This window comes from Sapajus apella, unplaced genomic scaffold (genome assembly GCF_009761245.1).
Source record: "Sapajus apella isolate SASKATOON/1434 unplaced genomic scaffold, GSC_monkey_1.0 scaffold2, whole genome shotgun sequence".
Lineage (NCBI taxonomy): Eukaryota > Metazoa > Chordata > Mammalia > Primates > Cebidae > Sapajus > Sapajus apella.
Window position 1 is genome coordinate 81,862,336 of NW_022436942.1, and position 19,458 is coordinate 81,881,793.

The 19,458-nt window shown below is 45.5% G+C and overlaps 2 protein-coding genes and 1 non-coding gene across 6 annotated transcripts in view; 2 read left to right on the forward strand and 1 right to left on the reverse strand.

Annotated features, from left to right (window-relative positions):
- Positions 1–17,967, forward strand: DDX55 (DEAD-box helicase 55). Of its 4 annotated transcripts, none has more exons than XR_004258315.1 (14): positions 1–175; positions 3,617–3,667; positions 3,756–3,842; positions 5,405–5,496; positions 5,576–5,638; positions 6,985–7,134; positions 7,809–7,998; positions 10,467–10,549; positions 12,513–12,644; positions 13,530–13,622; positions 14,776–14,890; positions 15,584–15,752; positions 16,046–16,322; positions 16,567–16,662. XR_004258315.1 is itself a non-coding variant. In XM_032243629.1 (14 exons), the coding sequence occupies exons 1-14, from the start codon at positions 68–70 to the stop codon at positions 16,741–16,743; spliced, it is 1,803 nt and encodes a 600-aa protein (XP_032099520.1). In that variant the 5' UTR covers positions 1–67; the 3' UTR covers positions 16,744–17,967. The 4 variants fall into 4 exon arrangements, 3 of the variants coding, with proteins under 3 accessions (XP_032099520.1, XP_032099533.1, XP_032099528.1); XM_032243629.1 differs by having other exon boundaries at positions 16,030–16,322; positions 16,567–17,967; XM_032243637.1 differs by lacking the exon at positions 3,617–3,667 and having other exon boundaries at positions 12–175; positions 16,030–16,322; positions 16,567–17,967.
- LOC116528033 lies at positions 13,730–13,862 on the forward strand. Its single transcript, XR_004258819.1, has one exon. It is a non-coding gene; the product is annotated as a small nucleolar RNA SNORA9 (small nucleolar RNA).
- EIF2B1 (eukaryotic translation initiation factor 2B subunit alpha) overlaps positions 17,330–19,458 on the reverse strand; it is a 14,026-nt gene continuing 11,897 nt past the window's right edge. Inside the window, exons 8-9 of the mRNA XM_032243699.1 lie at positions 18,976–19,101; positions 17,330–18,225 (exon numbers count right to left, since the gene is read on the reverse strand). Of these exons, the coding sequence (XP_032099590.1) occupies positions 18,061–18,225; positions 18,976–19,101 (291 nt within the window). The 3' untranslated portion in view covers positions 17,330–18,060. The remainder of the gene's footprint in view (positions 18,226–18,975; positions 19,102–19,458) is intronic.

Below are 19,458 nucleotides of genomic sequence, written 5' to 3' on the forward strand. Positions count from 1 at the left end.
AAGTGCTCGGTGGAGGTGCACAGGGCGCATTCTAGCGGCGGCTACGGAGGCAGAGAAGGAGCTCACCATGGAGCACGTGACGGAGGGTTCCTGGGAGTCGCTGCCAGTGCCGCTGCACCCACGGGTGCTGGGCGCGCTGCGGGAACTGGGCTTCCCATACATGACGCCGGTGCAGGTATCGGTTCCCGGGGGGAAATGAGACTGGGAAAGGGGCAGGCACCCGCTGCATCGGATACGCCAGAGGTGATCGGACAGACCCGAGCGCTAGGGCGCTCATCCCTCCAGCTGGGGCTCTTGCCTCGTCTCCAGGCTGCCCAGACTGGCGGGATGCGGAGCTGCTCCGCGAGCGAGCGGGCAGAGGGGCCACGCCCCACCCCACCCTCGGGTACTGGGGTCTCGAGCCTTGTTCTCATCCTGGCCCTGCCCACTGTAGCCGTGAGACCTCAGACAAATGGCTTCCGCTCTCCGAGCCTGGTTCTCAACCTGGCCCTGCCCACTGTAGCTGTGAGACCTCAGACAAATGGCTTAATCTCTCCGTGCTTCATTTTCCTTCTCTGTGAAATGAAAAAATAACACCTGCATCATGGGGTTGCTGTCGGGACTAAATAAACCAGCCCGCACACCGTAGGCGCTCAGTAAGTGTTACCTGTTGTTATACATCCAAGTGAAGCGGCCCGACCCTCCAGTTATGCATTTCTTCAAGAAGTAATTCTTGAGGACCTGCTGTGTGTGAGGAACTCTTCTAGGGTCTGGGCAGTTTGCAGTGTTGGCATCTGCTCATAGCCTTACTTTCTGGGGCAGGAGCTAGAGAAAGGATAATTTCAGCTGCTGGTTAGTGTTATGAAAGAACTAAGACAGTTGTGATAGTGACACTCGAGGACAGGAGAGGTGAGACACGGTGTTACGGAAGGCCCCTCTGAGGAGGTGTCATTGAGCTGAGACCTCAGTGATTGAGAAGGAGCTGGCTCTGGGGTGACTGGGGGCAGATTATTTCAGCAGAGAGAAATGCCAGTGCACAAAAAGGCCCTGGAGCGGGCTGCACATGGTTTGGGCGGCACAAAGGAGGCCTTTGTGGCTGAACATCAAGAGTAGTGTAAGAGATGGATTGTGCAGGGTCTTGTAGGAGCTTGGATTTCATTCTGAATGTAGTGGGAAGCCATCTTATCTAGGAAGCTGTTTAGGAAGGGAAGGGCTGTGATTTCTCTGTAGAGAGTGGCCTTTCCAGGCATGAGATGAGGCAGGCAGGTTGCTTAGGAGGCCATTGTTAGGTAAAAGATGATGGTGGCTCGGAGTAGCGTGGAACCAGTGGATATTGAGAAGTCACATTTGGGATAGCTTTAAGGTTGCTAAGGGACTGGAAGTGGAGGTTGGGAAAGAGAAGACTCTAGAGGGACCTGAGGTTTCTATTCTTAGTAGCTAGCTGAATGGTGTTACCATTTCCTGAGAACAGCTAGAGAGTATAACAGGTTTCAGAGGGAAAGTCAAGAGTTCTGGGGTCAAGAGTCAAGTCAAAAGTCAGAAAAGAGGTTCAAGATTTTTCTTTTTTATTAATTTTTTGAGACAAAGTCCGCTCTTTTGCCCAGGCTGGAGTGCCGTCTCTGCTCACTGTAATCTCCACCTCCCAGGTTCAAGTGATTCTCCCGCCTCAGCCTACCAAGTAGCTGGGATTACAGGCATGCGCCACCATGCCCAGCTAATTTTTGTATTTTTAGTAGAGTTGGGGTTTCGCCATGTTGATCAGCCTGGCCTCAAACTCCTGACCTCAGGTGATCCACCTGCCTCGGCCTCCCAAAGTGCTGGGATTACAGGTGTGAGCCACCACACCCGGCCACAAGCGTTCTGTTTTTAAACACTGAGCTGGTACCCAGTGGCACCTGCCTGTAGTACCATTTACTTTGGAGGCTGAGGTGGGAGGATCCCTTGAGCCCAGGAGTTCAAGACCAGCCTGGGCAACATAGGGAGAACCCCACCTCTAAGATTAAAATAAATAAAGGCCGGGCATGGTGGCTTATGCTTGTAATCCCAGCATTTTTGGAAACCAAGGCAGGAGGATCACTTGAGACCAGGAGTTCAAGACCAGCCTGGGCAACATAGGGAGGCCCTGTCATTGCAAAAAAAATTTAAAATAAATGAAGTCTTGAGTTTGAGATGCCCATAAGATTCCAGGGAATGTAGAGGATCTGTCTCCAGCAGGCAGGGCTGGAGATGGAAACCGGGAGTGCTGTGTGCCCTTCCTTGGGAATGTAGTGCAAACAAGACCCAATCTCTGCCCTCAGAGCTCATTGTCTAGACCTGTCATCCACTACGTAGTCACCAGACCCAGGGCTGTCGAGTGCTTGAAATACACTTCGTCCACATCAAAATGTACTTTGAGTATCAAATAACACACTGGATTTTGAAGACCTAGCATGAAAAAAGAATGGAGAAATGTTGATTTTTAAATATTGATTAAATGTGGAAGGGACAATATTTTGGATATATTGGGTTAAATAAAATATTAAAATTTATTTCATCCATTTCTTTTTACTTTTCTTACTATGGCTACTAGAAAATGGAAAATTGTGTGGTTCACATCATAGTTCTGTTGGACAGCAGGGGCCTGGAGCAGGGGCCTCACCCTCAGCACTATTGACCTTTTATGCTGGAAAATGTTTTGTTGTGGGGCTGTCTGGGCATGGCAGGCTGTTTAACAGCATTACTAGAATCTGTTCACTGGAGCACATCACCTCCCAACCCTGGTTGTATTTTTTAAATTTATTTATTTATTTAGACAGGGTCTCGCTCTGTTCCCCAGGCTGGAGTGCAGTGGCACAGTCACAGCTCACTGCAGCCTCCAGCTCCCTGGGCCTAGGTGATCCTCTTGCCTTAGCCTCCCGAGTAACTGGGACCACAGGCATGTACCATCACATCCACATCATTAAAAACGTTTTCTTGTAGAGACGGAGTCTCCCTATGTTGCCCAGGCTAGTCTGGAACTGGGGATCTACCCACCTGGGCCTCCCAAAGTGCTGTGATTATAGATATGAGCCACCACACCTGGTCACCCTGGGTTTTGACAACCAAAAATGTTTCCGTACATTGTCAAATATTCCCTCGGGGGTTGAGGCAGGAGGATAGAAGTCACTGTGTACAGGCAGTTGGAATAATATTACACCTGCTGTGATACAAGAGAGCTCAGGCCCTGGGCACCTGAATCTGATTGAGGTTTAGCTGTTTTGGTTGCTAAAACCAGGTTTCTTGTAAAGTCTGGAGACCTCTACAGTGCTTAAAATGAGAGAATTTATTGGAATCATCATTCTGTTATACCAGAACTGGAAGGGACCTTAAAACCCAGTGTCTGCAACCCCTTCCTGGTTCAGAGAGGGGAAGGTAGGAGAGATAGGACTAGAATTCAGGACGCCTGCCTCCCAGCTCAGCTCACTCTCCCCACACGCTCTCCATGTAGACATAGTTGCCGCATTTGATTCAACTTCTCTGTGGTGACTTGGTTACTCAGAGTCGCTTTTGTGGTGGGCCCCACTATGACCTTAGCTGCCCATTCTGTTCCTAGGGCTTTGGGTTTCACCTGTGAGTTCATGGCATCCTTTAACCTGTGCTTTGCCATCTCTCCCTTTAGTCTGCAACCATCCCTCTGTTCATGCGAAACAAAGATGTTGCTGCAGAAGCGGTGAGTGCCTCAGGTACGCGCCTGTCCTCGCGTTTTCTCTCAAATGAACTCTGAGGAAGAAAAGGAAACCAAAACTCTCTGTTTGCAGGTCACAGGTAGTGGCAAAACGCTCGCTTTTGTCATCCCCATCCTGGAAATTCTTCTGAGAAGAGAAGAGAAGTTAAAAAAGAGTCAGGTGAGGACAGCAAAAGTGATTTATTTTCACCTAGTCATCAGAGGGTCCACATTGGATTAAGCAGCTGGATACAAACTTGAAAAAATACGCCAGAAGCAGTGGCTCATGCCTATAATCCCAGCACTTTGGGAGGCTGGGTCTGGAGGATCACTGGAGTCCTGGAGTTTGAGACCAGCCTGGGCGACACAGTGAGACCTCACCTCTACAAATAATGAATGAATCTTGAAAAAATAAAGGACAATTGGCCGGGTGCGGTCACTCACGCCTGTAATCCCAGCAGTTTGGGAGGCTGAGGCAGACAGATCACGAGGTTAAGAGATTGAGACCATCCTAGCCAACATGATGAAACCTCATCTCTACTAAAAATGTAAAAATTAGCTGGATATGGTGGCATGTGCCTGTAATCCCAGCTACTCAGGAGGCTGAGGCAGGAGAATGGCTTGAACCCTGGAGGTAGAGGTTGCAGTGAGCCAAGATCACGCCACTGCACTCCAGCCTGGTGACAAGAGTGAGACTCCGTTTCAAAAAAGAAAAGACAATTAATCCTGATTATTTGTGGATTCTGTATTTATGAATTTACCTGCTCATTAAAATGTATAACCCCCAGTGGATCCTTGGTGCTTCTGTGGTCACGGGCGTGGGCAAAGGTGCCTTTTGTTTTAGTGCTCAGGTATAAACAGTGTCCTTTTCATTGTCCATTTAGTGCCATGTTTTTCACCTTTTTTTTCCCTGAGACAGGGTCTTGTTCTGTCATCCAGGCTAGAGTACAGTGGTATGATATCAGCTCACTGCAACCACCATCTCCCAGGCTCAAGCGATCCTCCTGCCTCAGCCTCCCAAGTAGCTGGGACTACAGGTGTGGACCACCATGTCTGGGTAATTTTTTGTATTTTTTTGAGGAGACGGGGATTTGTTATGTTGCCCAGGCTGGTCTCAAACTCCTGCGCTCAAGTGCCTCCCACCTCAGCCTCCGAAAGTTCTGGGATTACAGGTGTGAACCGCTGCGCCCAGCCATTTTGCACATTTGTGTGCTTTCTGTTGGTGATTTTGCTTTTTGAAATGGCCCCGTGATATAGTACTGAGGTGCAGTCTCGTGTTCCTGGGTGCAAGAAGGTTATGACATGCAGAGAAAATCCACGTGCTAGACAAGCACAGGTTCAGGCATGAGTTAATGTTCTCTTGGCCGCGAGTTCAATAGGAATGAATCAACAGTATATATTAGAGTCTTTTGAGCACAAACTTACATAAAATAGGGTTATGTATTGATTAGTTTATAAAAATGTGATGCCCAGAGACCGGCAGGAACCAAACCCTGTGAGCAGTGGTTCAGTGTTCACTAGTTCAGTGTTCTCAGTGACTTTAAAGAGCATAACTGCAGTGTGTAATGACGAGTAACTGCAATCCAGAGTAATTGATACATGCTCAGAGATGCTGCTGAGAAAGTCCAGGAACTACTGTTTCTCTGGAACTTTCCTTTGTGTGGTGGAGGGCTCAGGGCCTATGAGTTCCTCTCTGGAAGTCCCTTGCGCCGCTGACTGTGTCCTTTCCTTCCATGTGGGTAGGTTGGAGCCATAATCATCACCCCCACGAGAGAGCTGGCCATTCAGATAGACGAGGTCTTGTCGCATTTCACGAAGCACTTCCCGCAGTTCAGGTAAACTGGATGCACTGTCCCTGTTAGCCATGGGCTGTCGTTTTACTGAACTTAATCAATGGCTGTTTTCTTCTTGCAGCCAGATTCTTTGGATTGGAGGCAGAAATCCTGGAGAAGATGTTGAGAGGTTTAGGCAACAAGGGTGAGTTTGCTCATGTCTGCTCGTTTCTTTGCTTGCTCTTGGCACTGAACCTAGGAATCGATGTGTGATCTCAGCCTAACTGTGGGTCCCCCTTTCAGCAGCCGCCTCCTCCCACAAAAGGGTGTTTTCTCCAGGCCAGCTTCCCATTGTGCTTTGCTGTCTCCTTCCCATAAGGCCCTGACGAGCACTTCACAAACTCAGGTTCTTACAGAGGTCAAGAGAACTATGTCAGGATAAATGAGTGGTCGGGATAGATGTGTGCAGGGCTGGGGGATGGTGAGGAACTGGCCATTAGCTGCCTGGAATACTCATCTCCGGCTGGTAGTTGCCTGGCAGGACTCTGAACTCAGTAGTGCCAGATTTTGAATTTTTTTTTTTTTTGAGATGGAGTTTCACTCTTGTTACCCAGGCTGGAGTGCAATGGCGCGATCTTGGCTCACCGCAACCTCTGCCTCCTGGGTTCAGGCAATTCTCCCGCCTCAGCCTCCTGAGTAGCTGGGATTACAGGCACGCACCACCATGCCCAGCTAATTTTTTGTAGTTTTTAGTAGAGACGGGGTTTCACCATGTTGACCAGGATGGTCTCGATCTCTTGACCTCGTGATCCACCCGCCTTGGCCTCCCAAAGTGCTGGGATTACAGGCATGAGCCACTGCGCCCGGCCTAGATTTTGAATTTTTAAAAAAGAAGGTGGAATTCCAGTTTCGTGTAATCTCTTGATTTTTTAACTGTTGGCTTGATTTTTTAACTGTTGGCATGTAATCCACATTGGAAAAACACATCTTGTAGGTCAGCCAGTCGGTTGGTGCCACATCTGGCCCTGAGTCTGTGATCTTTAGGAACAGAGGATTCTCTAATTCTGTCAACATCCCCATTTTACAGATTAATTACCTGGGGCTGCAGTGTTTGAGTAACTTGTGTAGGTCAGAGGTTGGTAAGATTTTTCTGTAAAGAAGCAGATGGTAAATGTTTTTGGCTTTGTGGACCATATGGTCTCCATCGCAGTTACTCAGCTGCTGTTGTAGTGTGAAGTCAGTGATAGACAACATGTGAATAAATGGGCGTGGTTGTCTGCCAGTAAATACTTAGCAAGGACAGGCAGCAGCCCAGGTTTGGTCTGGGAGCTGGAGTTTGCCAACCTTGCCTGGGTCATGGTCCACAGCCCAGATTGCATGTCACCGCAGCCCTCACTCCACCCTGCAGCACTCTCTTCCACTCTCATGGTCTTCTTTCTCTTCACTAGGGCATAAATGACTTTGGGGGGATAGGAAACTTCGTATTTATTAATCATCAGCCACATTCCCAAGATCCAGAGAGTATGGTAAATGTTAATTTTCTTTCCAAAGTGGGAACATCATTGTGGCCACTCCCGGCCGCTTGGAAGACATGTTCCGAAGGAAGGCAGAAGGCTTGGATCTGGCCAGCTGTGTGCGATCCCTGGATGTCCTGGTGTTGGACGAGGCAGACAGACTTTTGGACATGGGATTTGAGGCAAGGTACTGGGCTGTAGACTTCACTGGCTTGAGTGGGCAGGTGATCCTAATACATAAGGAGAGCAAACTGGAATTTACCACTTTATGACTAGGGATTTTTATTTTTAATTTTAATTTTATTTTTTGTTTTTTAGAAATAGGGTCTTGCGCTGTCACCCAGGCTGGAGTGCTGTGACGTGATCATGTTCACTGCAGCATTGACCTCTTGGGCTCAGGTGATCCTCCTGCGTCCGCCTCCTGAGTAGCTGGGATTACAGGCGCACACCGCCATGCCTGGATGTTCTTTGTATTTTTTTGCAGAGATGGGGTTTTGCCATGTTGCCCAGGCTGGTCTCAAACTCCTGGGCTCAAGAGATCCTCCCATCCCAGTCTCCCAAAGTGCTGGGATTATAGGGATGAGCCATCATACCTGGTAGTTCTGTTGTTTTTTAATTAATAGCTTTATGTTTATAATTTACATATCATTATAATTGTATGCTAAAATTTGAGAAATCTTGGAAAAATGAAAGTATAAAGAAGAAACAAAAAATCACGTATAATTTTACCTCCCAGCATACCTGACTATAAATATTTTGATCTTTCAGTCTTTTAGAGTACCTGTTCAGTATCGTGAAGCACTGTGTGTTGATTATGCTGGCAAGTGAGGGGTTAATTGCGAGCTCTCCTCTTTTTATCAGCATCAACACCATCCTGGAGTTGTTGCCAAAGCAGAGGAGAACAGGCCTTTTCTCTGCCACTCAGACGCAGGAAGTGGAGAACTTGGTGAGAGCGGGTCTCCGGAACCCTGTCCGGGTCTCGGTGAAGGAGAAGGGCGTGGCAGCCAGCAGTGCCCAGAAGACCCCCTCCCGCCTGGAAAACTACTACATGGTGAGAGCCTGGGCGTGCTTCTTACTCAGCGATAATGACCAGGGCTCATTTTACGAAAATTGTACTAGGAGAATAAATATATGAGACCCTGTAGCACATATGAAATGCTTCTGGGGACAGAGCTAGGACAAATGGTCTGGGTGGTCCTACTCATTGAATGAATAAGTTAAATTGGGCATAAATATATTGTAAGCACAGTTTCTAAGGACAGTATCTTTGAACCTCCAACCTCAAGTGACCAAATGTTTATTTCACATGCCTGGGGTGTGCTGGGTGCAGTGTGATACAGCTCTAGTTCCTGGGCCCGTCAGAACAGCCTGACCCAGAGAAGGGCATAGTTAGATGTGCAGGCGGAACACGGAAAATCAAATGACAGACGCATTCCTCAGGAGACTTTGTGGGTGGAAATGTTCTACTCTGTAAATATTGTATATTTTTTACTTGCATCAAATATGCTGAATTTCTAGCAGTGAAGACTAGCTGCTGCTTCCTGTAGTTTCTTTACAGGGAAGTGGATGGGCTTTTGGCAACTTGATTGTTTAGTAATGAGGCCATTCCCCAGCCCCATTCTGTTCTGTCCCATTGCTGGAATGGGTCACGAGGCACAAGTGCAGAGAGCACAGGCTACCGGGGAGGCATGGAGGAACCCACAGGCCAGGTCACTGCTAACAGCACATCCGCCCACCAGCCTGGGGCTGGGGCTTTTCTTTCTCTTTTGCAATCAGCTTTCTCAGGTTGAATATTTCTTTAGGCCTGAGGGGGTAGCTCCTCAGTTCCTGAACCTGTCTGTTGTTCAAAATGAAGGAGGCTGGTCTCGAAAGTAGAGTGTTCCTCTTGCTGTGGACTGAGGTTGTCGAGGCTGCTCTCCTGTTTGTGTCAGTTTGCAGGCAGATGAATGGTAGAATGAGTTTGCAAATGAGAAACTGCACCTAGTTTCACTGGAGAGTGTTGTCGAAATCAGATAGGCTCGTCAGAAGTGGGAGCTGTAGCTACCATTGATGTTTCTGCCTGAGGCCGGGCTAGGTGAAGTAGGAGGCCAGCTCAGCGCATCAGGTAGGCATAGGGAAGAGTGGAGAGTATGGCGCTAGAGCAGAACTGCCTGCTGCAGGTCTTGGCTTTGTCCCCTTCTTAATTAACCGATGAACTTACAGGACCTCACTTGTCAAATGGAGGCCACAGTAGTATACAGCTTCGTAGGGTTGTTGGAGGATTAATTAATCCATGCAAAAATATCCATGATAATGCTTGGTACTTAGTAAGTATGGGTTGAGCATTGCTGACTTGAAATTCCAAAATCCAAAATGCTCCAAAATCTGAAGGTTTTTGAGTGCCAACATGATGCTCAAAGGAAATGCTCATTAGAGCATTTAGGATTTCAGATTTCCAGATTAGGGATGCTCAGCTGGTAAGTATAGTGCAGTTATTCCAAAATCTGAAAACATTCAAAAGCCAAAACGCTTCGGGTCCCAACGGTCTTGGATGAGGGATAGTTAGTACTAATGTTAGCTTTGGAAACCCACTGTTTCTGCTGTTGCATTCTGTTATTGTGCGTTTGTTTTGCATTTAGAGATGGCTGAGTATATGAGAAAAACATTCCAAACTGGGGATTTGGTTTGGGCAAAAATAGGATGAATGCATTCAGGTAAATTTAATGTCTGTAATTTGGAAGTTTGAATGGAGGACTTGATTGCACTATGAAGAAAAGCAGTGGGGTCTGCGTCCATGGAGGCCTTTTAAATAATTATGTACATTGCTTTCTGGAAATCATTATTCAACTTAAAGCAATGACTTCTGAACTTGGCATCAGAATTTCCTGGGTAAACTTTTTCTTTTTAAACTCTTAAATAATAGGGACTCTTGCTGTTAAAAAAACTACCTGAGACTGCATTAAAAAAAAAAAAAAGAAAAAGAAAAAATAATACGGATTCTTAGGTCCAATCTCAGACCTACTGAATCAGAATCTGTATGTCATACCCAAGAATCTGCATTAAAAAAAAAAAAAGAATCTATCCTTTGGCCACGAAAGGTGGTTCATCCCTGTAATCCCAGTACTTTAGAGCTGACGTGGGAGGATTGCCTGGGGCCAGGCCAGGAGTTCAAGACTGTCCGGGCAACATATTGAGACTCTGTCTCTTAAAAAAAAAAAAAGTAAAATAAGTAAATAAAAATCCACCCTGGAGCTGGTGTGACAGCTGACGTGTAGACTTGGGAGTTGGGAACTGCTGCCTGTTGGATGACTGTGTTTCTCTGAGCCGTGTGGTTTTGTGACATACAAATTAACTTTTACAGGCAGAAGCACATGTCGATGTTTATTCTGAGCTAGGTAGACCAATTAACATTCTGACTAAAGCCTGTCCTATCCATAGAGGAAATGGCATTCCTTAAAACTGAACGCTGAAACTGAAAATAGCCACGGGGATTATTATTGCCAAATATGTTTTTTATTAATTTCCCTGTTTATTTTATAGGTATGCAAGGCAGATGAGAAATTTAATCAGCTGGTTCATTTCCTTCGCAATCATAAGCAGGAGAAACACCTGGTCTTCTTCAGGTACTCCTCTGGTCTCTGTGGTAGGGGCATCAGGGATTCAGCCAGAATGTGCAGGTGCATGCGGCCTTTGGGTTTTGGATTCCATCTAGCATGGTTCTCTCAGGAATGCTTTTGGCTGCAAATAACTGAAAACCCAACTTTTCTGGTTTGTGGCTTTATTTTTATCCTGTAAAAAGAAGTCCAAAGGCAGGCAGTTTCTCACGTGGGTTTCATATGTCAGTCATGTCAAAGTCAGTGTTGTGATTGGTCTCCTCTGCCTACGTGTCACGTCATGGATTCTGGATGACCACTATTACACCTTGTCATGTCTGCACTGAAGAAAGATAAGGCGGGGAAAGGCAGAGGGGGCATATGGTAGTGTTAGCTATATCCATGCCTTTTAATTAGAAAAGCAAAGAGCTTCCTCAGAAAACCCTCTGCCTTAGCTGACTTCGGCTGTGAATCCATCATAGGGGCCCAAAGTGGGTCACATGGTGGCCCCTCATTTCAAGAGCGGCGGAGAAAATGAGTGCACAGCTTTTCTGCCTCTGTGGTAGTGGTCAGCGAAGCAAGAAGTAGTTGGGAACAGTGTTATCAGCCACCCATGGAGTCTGCCACAGCGGGGCTTTGTCTTGTGGTCAAAAGGCAGCGTAGGAACAGCTGCGGATGTTCTTTGGACTGGTTGGTTCTTTTCCCCTTTTCTCCAAATATAAATGTGTTGATCTTTGGCAGTACATAAAAAATAATTTTACATTTCTTCTCCATCTGTTATCCTGCAAATAAAATGCAGTATTGACCATGACCCACAGTAAGCAGTACAATTTGGTACATACCCACACAAGATAATAAAACAAAGGTTTTCACGAAACTGCACTCTGCCAGGTGGGATATTTTCTATTCTGTTCTATTCCAGCAATTGATTTTTTTAAAATGCTGGTCGAGACCTCCTAAATTGATTTTAGAACCCACCAGATTGTTTTCAGGATCTATGGGTTGTGAGGCTTAGTGTGTGAAACGCCACTTCATTATATACTATGTGACTCAAGGTAGAAAAGAGGGACCCCTCTGGTAGCGGTCACAGCATAGGTGGAGGAACTGACATAGACAAGAGTTAGCCCAAACTGGTGGCAGTCTGGCATAGTGGGGGGAGCATTAGACCTGGGTTCTGGTTCTGCCACTTATTCTGTGTCTCTGGTAAGTTTCAGTTCCCTCACCTGCAAAAGGATGAGAAATCACTTTGGAATGCTTCCAGTTAAAGAAAACGGTCCAGGGTGAACTTTATTAGAACGGTGCTGGGTAAGGAGCTCACAGATTCAGAGAGAATGTTGAGTGTCCAGCTCCCAGGGAAGGAGGATCCCAGGCAAGAGTCATGGACCATCTCTTTAGGGCACATCCTCATTGGGATGACTCTGCCAACCCCCTTTTGTCCTTGTATGACTTAGCTCCAAGTCCCAAATATCTGAGAGAAGGGATCTGATTGGTCTAGCTTGAGTTATTTGCTGAGCCCTTGGGAATCCTGCTAACTGGGAAGGCAGCTCTTCCCTAAAGGAAAAGCGGGAATATTTTTAAATCTTATAAGACCATTTGTGGCTAAGATGCTGTTGCTTTTGTTCTGAATAACTGTTTCACCTTAATTCCTTTCTCAGGGTCAGGGAGATTCCCCGTTAGAACATCTTTAGATAGTAGAATACATCCTTGGGGGTTTTAATTCGTGTGTAAGGGATTTTGTCAAAAGATTGGCCTTTGATTGGCTGAGAGGATTACAGATTGAGAACTTAGTTGTGGATGATTCTCACTGCCTTTCTGTTCTTCGTTCTCCTAGGGAGGGCTCGGGATGATTCTCACTGTCTTGCTCCTCTTCATTCCCCTAGGGAAGGCTCAGAGTTAGGTTGCGTCTACTGCAGCTGTTGCTCGCTGTTCCCCTCTCCCAGTTGTAGAAGGACAAAGGTGGTAAATGCCTCTAAGCTCTCTGTCCCTCTTGCAGCACCTGTGCCTGTGTGGAATACTATGGGAAGGCTCTGGAGGCGCTGGTGAAGGGCGTGAAGATTATGTGCATTCATGGAAAGATGAAATATAAACGCAATAAGATCTTCATGGAGTTCCGTAAATTGCAAAGGTGGGTGGGAGGGAGGGAGCAGCTCTCCTGTCACACGGTGCTCTTTCAGGTCCCCAAATGCCCCATTCTCCCATAGCTTGTGCTGCCCGCGTGTGTTGTTTTTCCTGTCTGGAACCCTCTTCCCTCTCTAATGTGGTTATCATCTCTCTGTAAACACCCAGGACCTCCATTGCTCTGTTCTAATCTCTTTTTCTTTTGCTGTGTCACTTCCCTGGTTACTGAACTCCCGTGCTAGATGGCGAGCTCCGTGACACAGGATCCCTGTGTATTGTCTTCACTCCCAGACTGTCCTGTGCCTGGCCCAGGGAAGGGTCAAGCAGCAAGGAGCAATCCATTTGTCCTGTCGGGATGGAAACTGTCTTAGGCTTGTGACTACACAGCAGAGAACTTGTAGTCTTCCAGTGACCAGAACTTGTTTCTGTTTGTGCTTACAAATCATACTTTTCTGTTTTTCTTAATCATTGAACATTTGGCTACATTAAAAGTCCTCTTTTAGGCAAACTGATACACTTGACTGCTGGGCCTCAGTCATGGAGTGAAGTGTCTGTTGTTTTCCAGATGGCTACAAAGGATTAGACCCATATAGTTTTGGTTTTCAAATGGTTATGTTCTAATTTTTAAAATCCCTTTGCTGTCTCTTACCTCACTCCAATTTATATTGGAATTTGTGAAGTCCCAGAGATTTGTAGGAGGAAGAAAAACATCAAAATATTACCTTAAGTATTTGCTTCTCCCAGCACTTTGGGAGGCCAAGGCAGGCGGATCACGAGGTCAAGAGATAGGAGACCATCCTGGCCAACATGGTGAAACCCCAGCTCTACTGGGCTGTTTGATGGTGATGAAGATGGTGACCTTACTCAGAATGCCGTTTTCTCATTTTTCTAGTGGGATTTTAGTGTGCACTGACGTGATGGCCCGGGGAATCGATATTCCTGAAGTCAACTGGGTTTTGCAGTATGACCCTCCCAGCAGTGCAAGGTATGGTATGAGGCTGCCACCCACTCCCTGTTGAGGAATTTATCCTAATTAAGTAGGAATCCTGAAGAAGATAAACAGATAATGACGCTCATTGAAACATTATTTTATAGCAAGCCTCCAGCGTGCTTGGGTCTGCAGTGACCCTGTGCATTCCTATAGTGCTTGCCAGAACAGTTTTGAAATGGTTTGAGGCCTTGCCCTGCTCCATGTAGAGCAAGGTCATAGAAATTTCAGACAGTGAGAGAAAACAACACATTATTTGAGGCCGGGCATGGTGACTCATGCCTGTAATTCCAGCGCTTTGGGAGGCCTAGGCTGGTGAATCACTTGAGCCAAGGAGTTCACCAGCCTGGGCAACATGGCAAAACCCCATCTCTACAAAAAATATGTAAAGATTAACCAGGCGTGTGCGCCTGTAGTCCCAGCTACTGAAGTGGGACAATCGCTTGAGTGTGGGAGGCAGAGGTTGCAATGGATTGTACCACTGCACTCCAGCCTGGGTGACAGTGTGAGACGCTGTCTCAAAACAAAAATGCATTAAGTAGCAAAAATAGGCAAATGGATGAAAATAACCCATTTATGGTGAAATAGTGATATTGTATTGTGTATTGGCAGCAATTAAAAATATTTTCAAATATTACCAGTTCTTGAAGAAACTAGAATGTCTAGAAAATAGAATGTCTAAATGAAAAACAGCAATAACGTAACACCACGTGAAAATTACAATTACTTTTTCCAAAGTCAGCATATGTTCCTAATATGTGCTTCCAAGCATAGGAAAATGCCTATAAACCCCCAAGTGTTAATGATTACCTCTGAGACTATTAGTCATTTTTATTTTATTCTTTATATTTTTCATTGTTTCCCAGATTTCCCCCTGGGGACCATGTCGTACCTGTGTGATCAGAGAGAAAAATCTAAGTTTTACTTAGAGTTCACCTTAAATGTTTCTTACAGAATCATATCTGTCTGCAATGCTGGTTTAATTGCCAATTCTTCTGTTTCTCACACTAGTAGGTGGCCAAGTCCACCCTGAGCTGTGGAGTCTAGAGGCTCCACATAGCATTTTAGCAGCAGCAGCCCCGTGGCTGGAGCCAGAGCTCTGCTCAGCCGTCATCACCTGGGCACCCATTTCCACCCTGTGTTCTCACAGCGCCTTCGTGCATCGCTGCGGACGCACAGCCCGCATCGGCCACAGGGGCAGCGCTCTGGTGTTTCTCCTGCCTATGGAAGAGTCATACATCAATTTCCTTGCAATTAACCAAAAAGTAAGCTGTCGTCCCTTTTCAGATAGAATACCTAGTAACGGGGTAGCTAGAAAAGTTCTCTGGCACGTGGTCAGCAATTGAAATTACAAATTGTGAATTCACTGGGGCTGGGCTGGTGGTGGCAGTGTGGGGCTCTGGTGGGCCCAGGCAAGGCTTACCTCTTGTGAACAGAGACCCAGTGTTGCCATACTTTGCTACTAGATTAGGATTGTCATGCGAAATTGGATATTTTAATTTTCTTTTTTTTTTGAGACAGAGTCTCGCTCTGTTGTCGGGCGCCAGGCTGGAGTACAGTGGCGTGATCTGGGCTCACTGCAAACTCCGTCTCCCGAGTAGCTGGGACTACAGGCATGCGCCACCACACCCAGCTAATTTTTTGTATTTTTAGTAGAGATGGGGTTTTACCACGTTGGCCAGGATGGTCTCTATCTCTTGAGCCCATGATCCACCTGCCTTGGCCTCCCAAAGTGCTGGGATTACAGGTGTGAGCCACTGTGCCAGGCCTAAATTTTCTTTAAAAAATTTAACATACTTTATAGAGCAAGTGAAATATTTGGATTGGATTTGGGATTCAGACCTCTAATTTAAGATTAAAAGGAATTGTTTTGTTTTTGGTTTTATTTGTTGTGATGGGGGATCCCTGGGGATGAGGTGATGCCAGCCAGGGAAGGTGAGAATGTGGTGTGTGTGTAGTGCCCCCTGCAGGAGATGAAGCTCCAGAAAAGCACAGTGGACCTTCTGCCAAAACTGAAGTCCATGGCCCTGGCCGACAGAGCTGTGTTTGAAAAGGGCATGAAAGCTTTTGTGTCGTATGTTCAGGCTTATGCAAAGCATGAATGCAACCTGATTTTCAGATTAAAGGGTAAGTTGGAATTTTTCTATGTCTTCATCTTAATTGTGGTGGTCTTACAAGTACGAGATTGCTTTGTCTTGTAAAAGGAAGTGTTCCCAGGTTTTGAGTAGACACAGAATAAACTGGCTACTGGCTGCTGAGTATTCCTTCTAACTTTGTAAAAATGTAATTATTTTCATTTAAAAAATGAATGCATTAAACCCTTTGGTTAGAAAAAAATTATAAGCCCTTATTGATTGTTCTAATCCTGTTGAGTGTGCTAACTCTGATCTTCTGATTGAATTAGATCTTGATTTTGCCAGCCTTGCTCGAGGTTTTGCCCTGTTGAGGATGCCCAAGATGCCAGAATTGAGAGGAAAGCAATTTCCAGATTTTGTGCCTGTGGACATTAATACAGACACGATTCCATTTAAAGATAAAATCAGAGAAAAGCAGAGGCAGAAACTCCTGCAGCAACAAAGAAAAGAGAAAACAGAAAATGATAAGAGGAGAAAATTCATAAAAAATAAAGCTTGGTCGAAGCAGAAGTCCAAAAAAGAAAAGAAGAAAAAAATGAATGAGAAAAGGAAAAGGGAAGAGGTAAAGTTTACACTTTTACTTACATGCCAACTTAGAATCTTGAACAAGTATTACTGTGGTAGATCTTTAAATAGGAATTGTGTGGGGCTCTCAGATTTTTGTTACATTAGCGACTAGGATTGGGAATTTGCTGTATTTGCAGAAGCCAATCTGAGAGCTTATAGTTCCCGAGTTAAAACTGCTGGTTTCACTGGAACGCTATTGCTGAAAAATTTAGTAGTTTATTGGTTTCTTCTGCACTTAGGGTTCTGATATTGAAGATGAGGACATGGACGAACTTCTCAATGACACAAGACTCTTGAAAAAACTTAAAAAAGGCAAAATAACTGAAGAAGAATTTGAGAAGAGCTTGTTGACAACTGGCAAAAGAACAATCAAGACAGCAGATTTAGGGATCTCAGATTTGGAAGACGACAGCTGATTCTGATTCCAGTGCCACAGATGAACCCACAAGGGCATAGCTATTCCCTAACTTGGTGGATGGCTCCAGTTTGCTTTCAGTGGAAATCAAAACTTCAGGAGACATCTGAGAAGGATCACATCTCTGAAAGGTATCCTTTCAGACTAGAGGAAAATGAGGGATTTCACAATTGTGAATATTTTACTAAAAACAGTCCAGTCTTGGCCAAAGGTGGTGGCTCTTGCCTGTAATCCCAGCACTTTGGCAGGCAGATCACTTGAGCCCAGGAGTTCAAGATCAGCCTGGGCAACACAGTGAGACCCTCTCATTAAAAACAACAAAACAAAACAATTCCAGTCTTGAAGTATTCTAACAAAAGAAAATGTAAAATTATTGGAGTGTAAATAATAGAAGTCAATATTTATCATGATGGGTCACATAGACAATTAAGTCATATTCCAGGAAGGAGAATTAGTCTTTGCGCCTTCTGTTGAATAAATGGCATCCTTTCGATTGCCTGTCTTGAGTGTGTAAATGTAGCTGCACAATGTTTTCCCCCAGATGGCCTGAGGTCAGCTTGCAGTATTGACGCAACACCAAAATCAAAGTCTTTCGTAGAGTTTATTTGAAAAGATACTGAGTTTGTTTCCAAGTACAATTTTAAAAAGCTGTTTAGGACCCAAACATGTAAACATCTCTTCCACACACAGAATTTCAGTTTACAAATATTCCAGAAAGTATTTTTGTAAGTGAGCCGTGTGGAGTACCATGGCTAAATGCGGCTTCGGACTTCCTCGTGTTCTCTTGGTACAATTTTTGCTGCTTGGCTTGACCCTGTTCAGGAATGTGCTCATCACTGGAAGCCAGACGCAGATTCGACAGGTGTTTCTTGCCTTTTACAAGGCACCACATGTAACATGTCCTGACTAGCCGTTGGTCATTTGTTGCAGAGGGGTGTGGCTGTCTTTTGGCCTGCATCTCGAGTGCTTTTGGTAAATCAGTCGAGTGCAGGGGAGGATGAAGAGAGGTGGACTTGGGTTCATCTTTCATCAGTTTAGTAGCCAATAATCTAACTTGTATTTCTGGAAACCGAAAATGAAAGTTTCTAGAAAGCCTAAGAACAATTTAGGTTGGGTTTTGGAATAACTGACACATTCTTAGATGGAAATGCAATGAGTAAGAAAGGTTCTCCAAGATGGATGATTGATTCGAAGTCCTTAGTCCATAAATCTTCATTAAAACACATCTCAGTTTTGGCCTTGCTCACTTGGGGTGTCAAGCAGCTACTCACCCTGCCCAACTACATAAGCTACACCTTGGCAGCAAAGGGCCCCCAGGTTACAGATAGAGCTTGATGAGCTCATCGCTGACTGCTGAGGGTGTCAGCACACCCAGGTCGGTAAACAGCAGGGTGATTAATGAAGGGGCAGTGTAGTCGACCCACGGGTGCTCCTCTTTAAGGTCTTGTCCAGTCTGTGCGACCTTGAGAGTATCTGCCTTATACTGAGGAGATAAGAAGTACACATTAGTCGGCGCTGAATATTCAGGGCTCTGAACTCATGGGGCCCTGGCATGAGTGAACAGTGTGCCACTTCCTGGCACTGCTCTCTGAAGAGAGAGGAGGGCAGAGTTGTGCCCATAAGCCAAATCATGATGACGTGCTCCTCGAGAGCTATGGTGTTAACAAACTTAAATCACGTGTCTCCTCATTCTCACGCTGGATTAGCTTCTCTAGACCTCTCAGGTAAGATGGAGAGTCACTATAGAGAGCTTGCGGCGTGCCAGGCACTGTGGTAAGATTATCTTACAATCCTCATAACCCTGTCAGATATTACGATGCCATTTCACAGAAAAGGAAACAGGTTCAGAGGTCACAATGAAAGGACTTGCCCCTTTCTTCCTTGGATACCCTAAAAAATAATAATAAATTTTAAAAAAAAAGAAAGGACTTGCCCAAGCCACACAGTTTATAAGTTGCAGCAACGAGAGCTGAGCTCAGTTGATCCCAAAGCTGGGACTTACCTACCAGCTTCCTGGCTTCCTCTCTACCCATCTATGATGCTACTTAAGAGACTGAAAGACCGAAATTCTAGGGACAAATGTGTGAGCCCAACCACCAATTTATCTTTGTATTCCAAGTGTTGGGGAAAATAGCAGTAGAAGTGAAAAAATTACTGGAAATTCTTAGGACTGCAATTTTCCAAAGGTTCCCATTTAGACTTCAGTACCTCTTCAAATATGGAAAACTCTTGCCTTAAACTTATCTGGGACGTCTTGCTGGTTTAGTGGAAAGAGCCGGACAAACTTGAAACTTTCTGCAACCACGTAGAAAGGTTTGTTCTGTGCTTTGGCACACACAGCCATCTGGTTGGTTCCAATCTGGGAAGGCAGAAAGTGGAATGAATGAGTTCTAGAGTGCTTTTGAAATAGAAGCCACAGAAAAGCGGGCCGAGGAGAGCGGCGCACGCCTCTATCCCAGCATTTTGGGACGTTGAGGTGGGAGGATCATTTGAGCCCAAGAGTTCAGGACCAGCCTGGCCAACACGGTGAGACCTCATCTCTATTACAATAAATGAACAATTTAAAAACAGCAATAGAAAGTTATGTACATACACAACATATGTAATTCTGACTTTGGAATCAAAGAGGACCTTAAAAAAAATAAATGTTTCTTCAAGGATATTAAAATAGCCACTAGGCACATGACAAAATCCTCAACACCATTAGCTCCTTAGG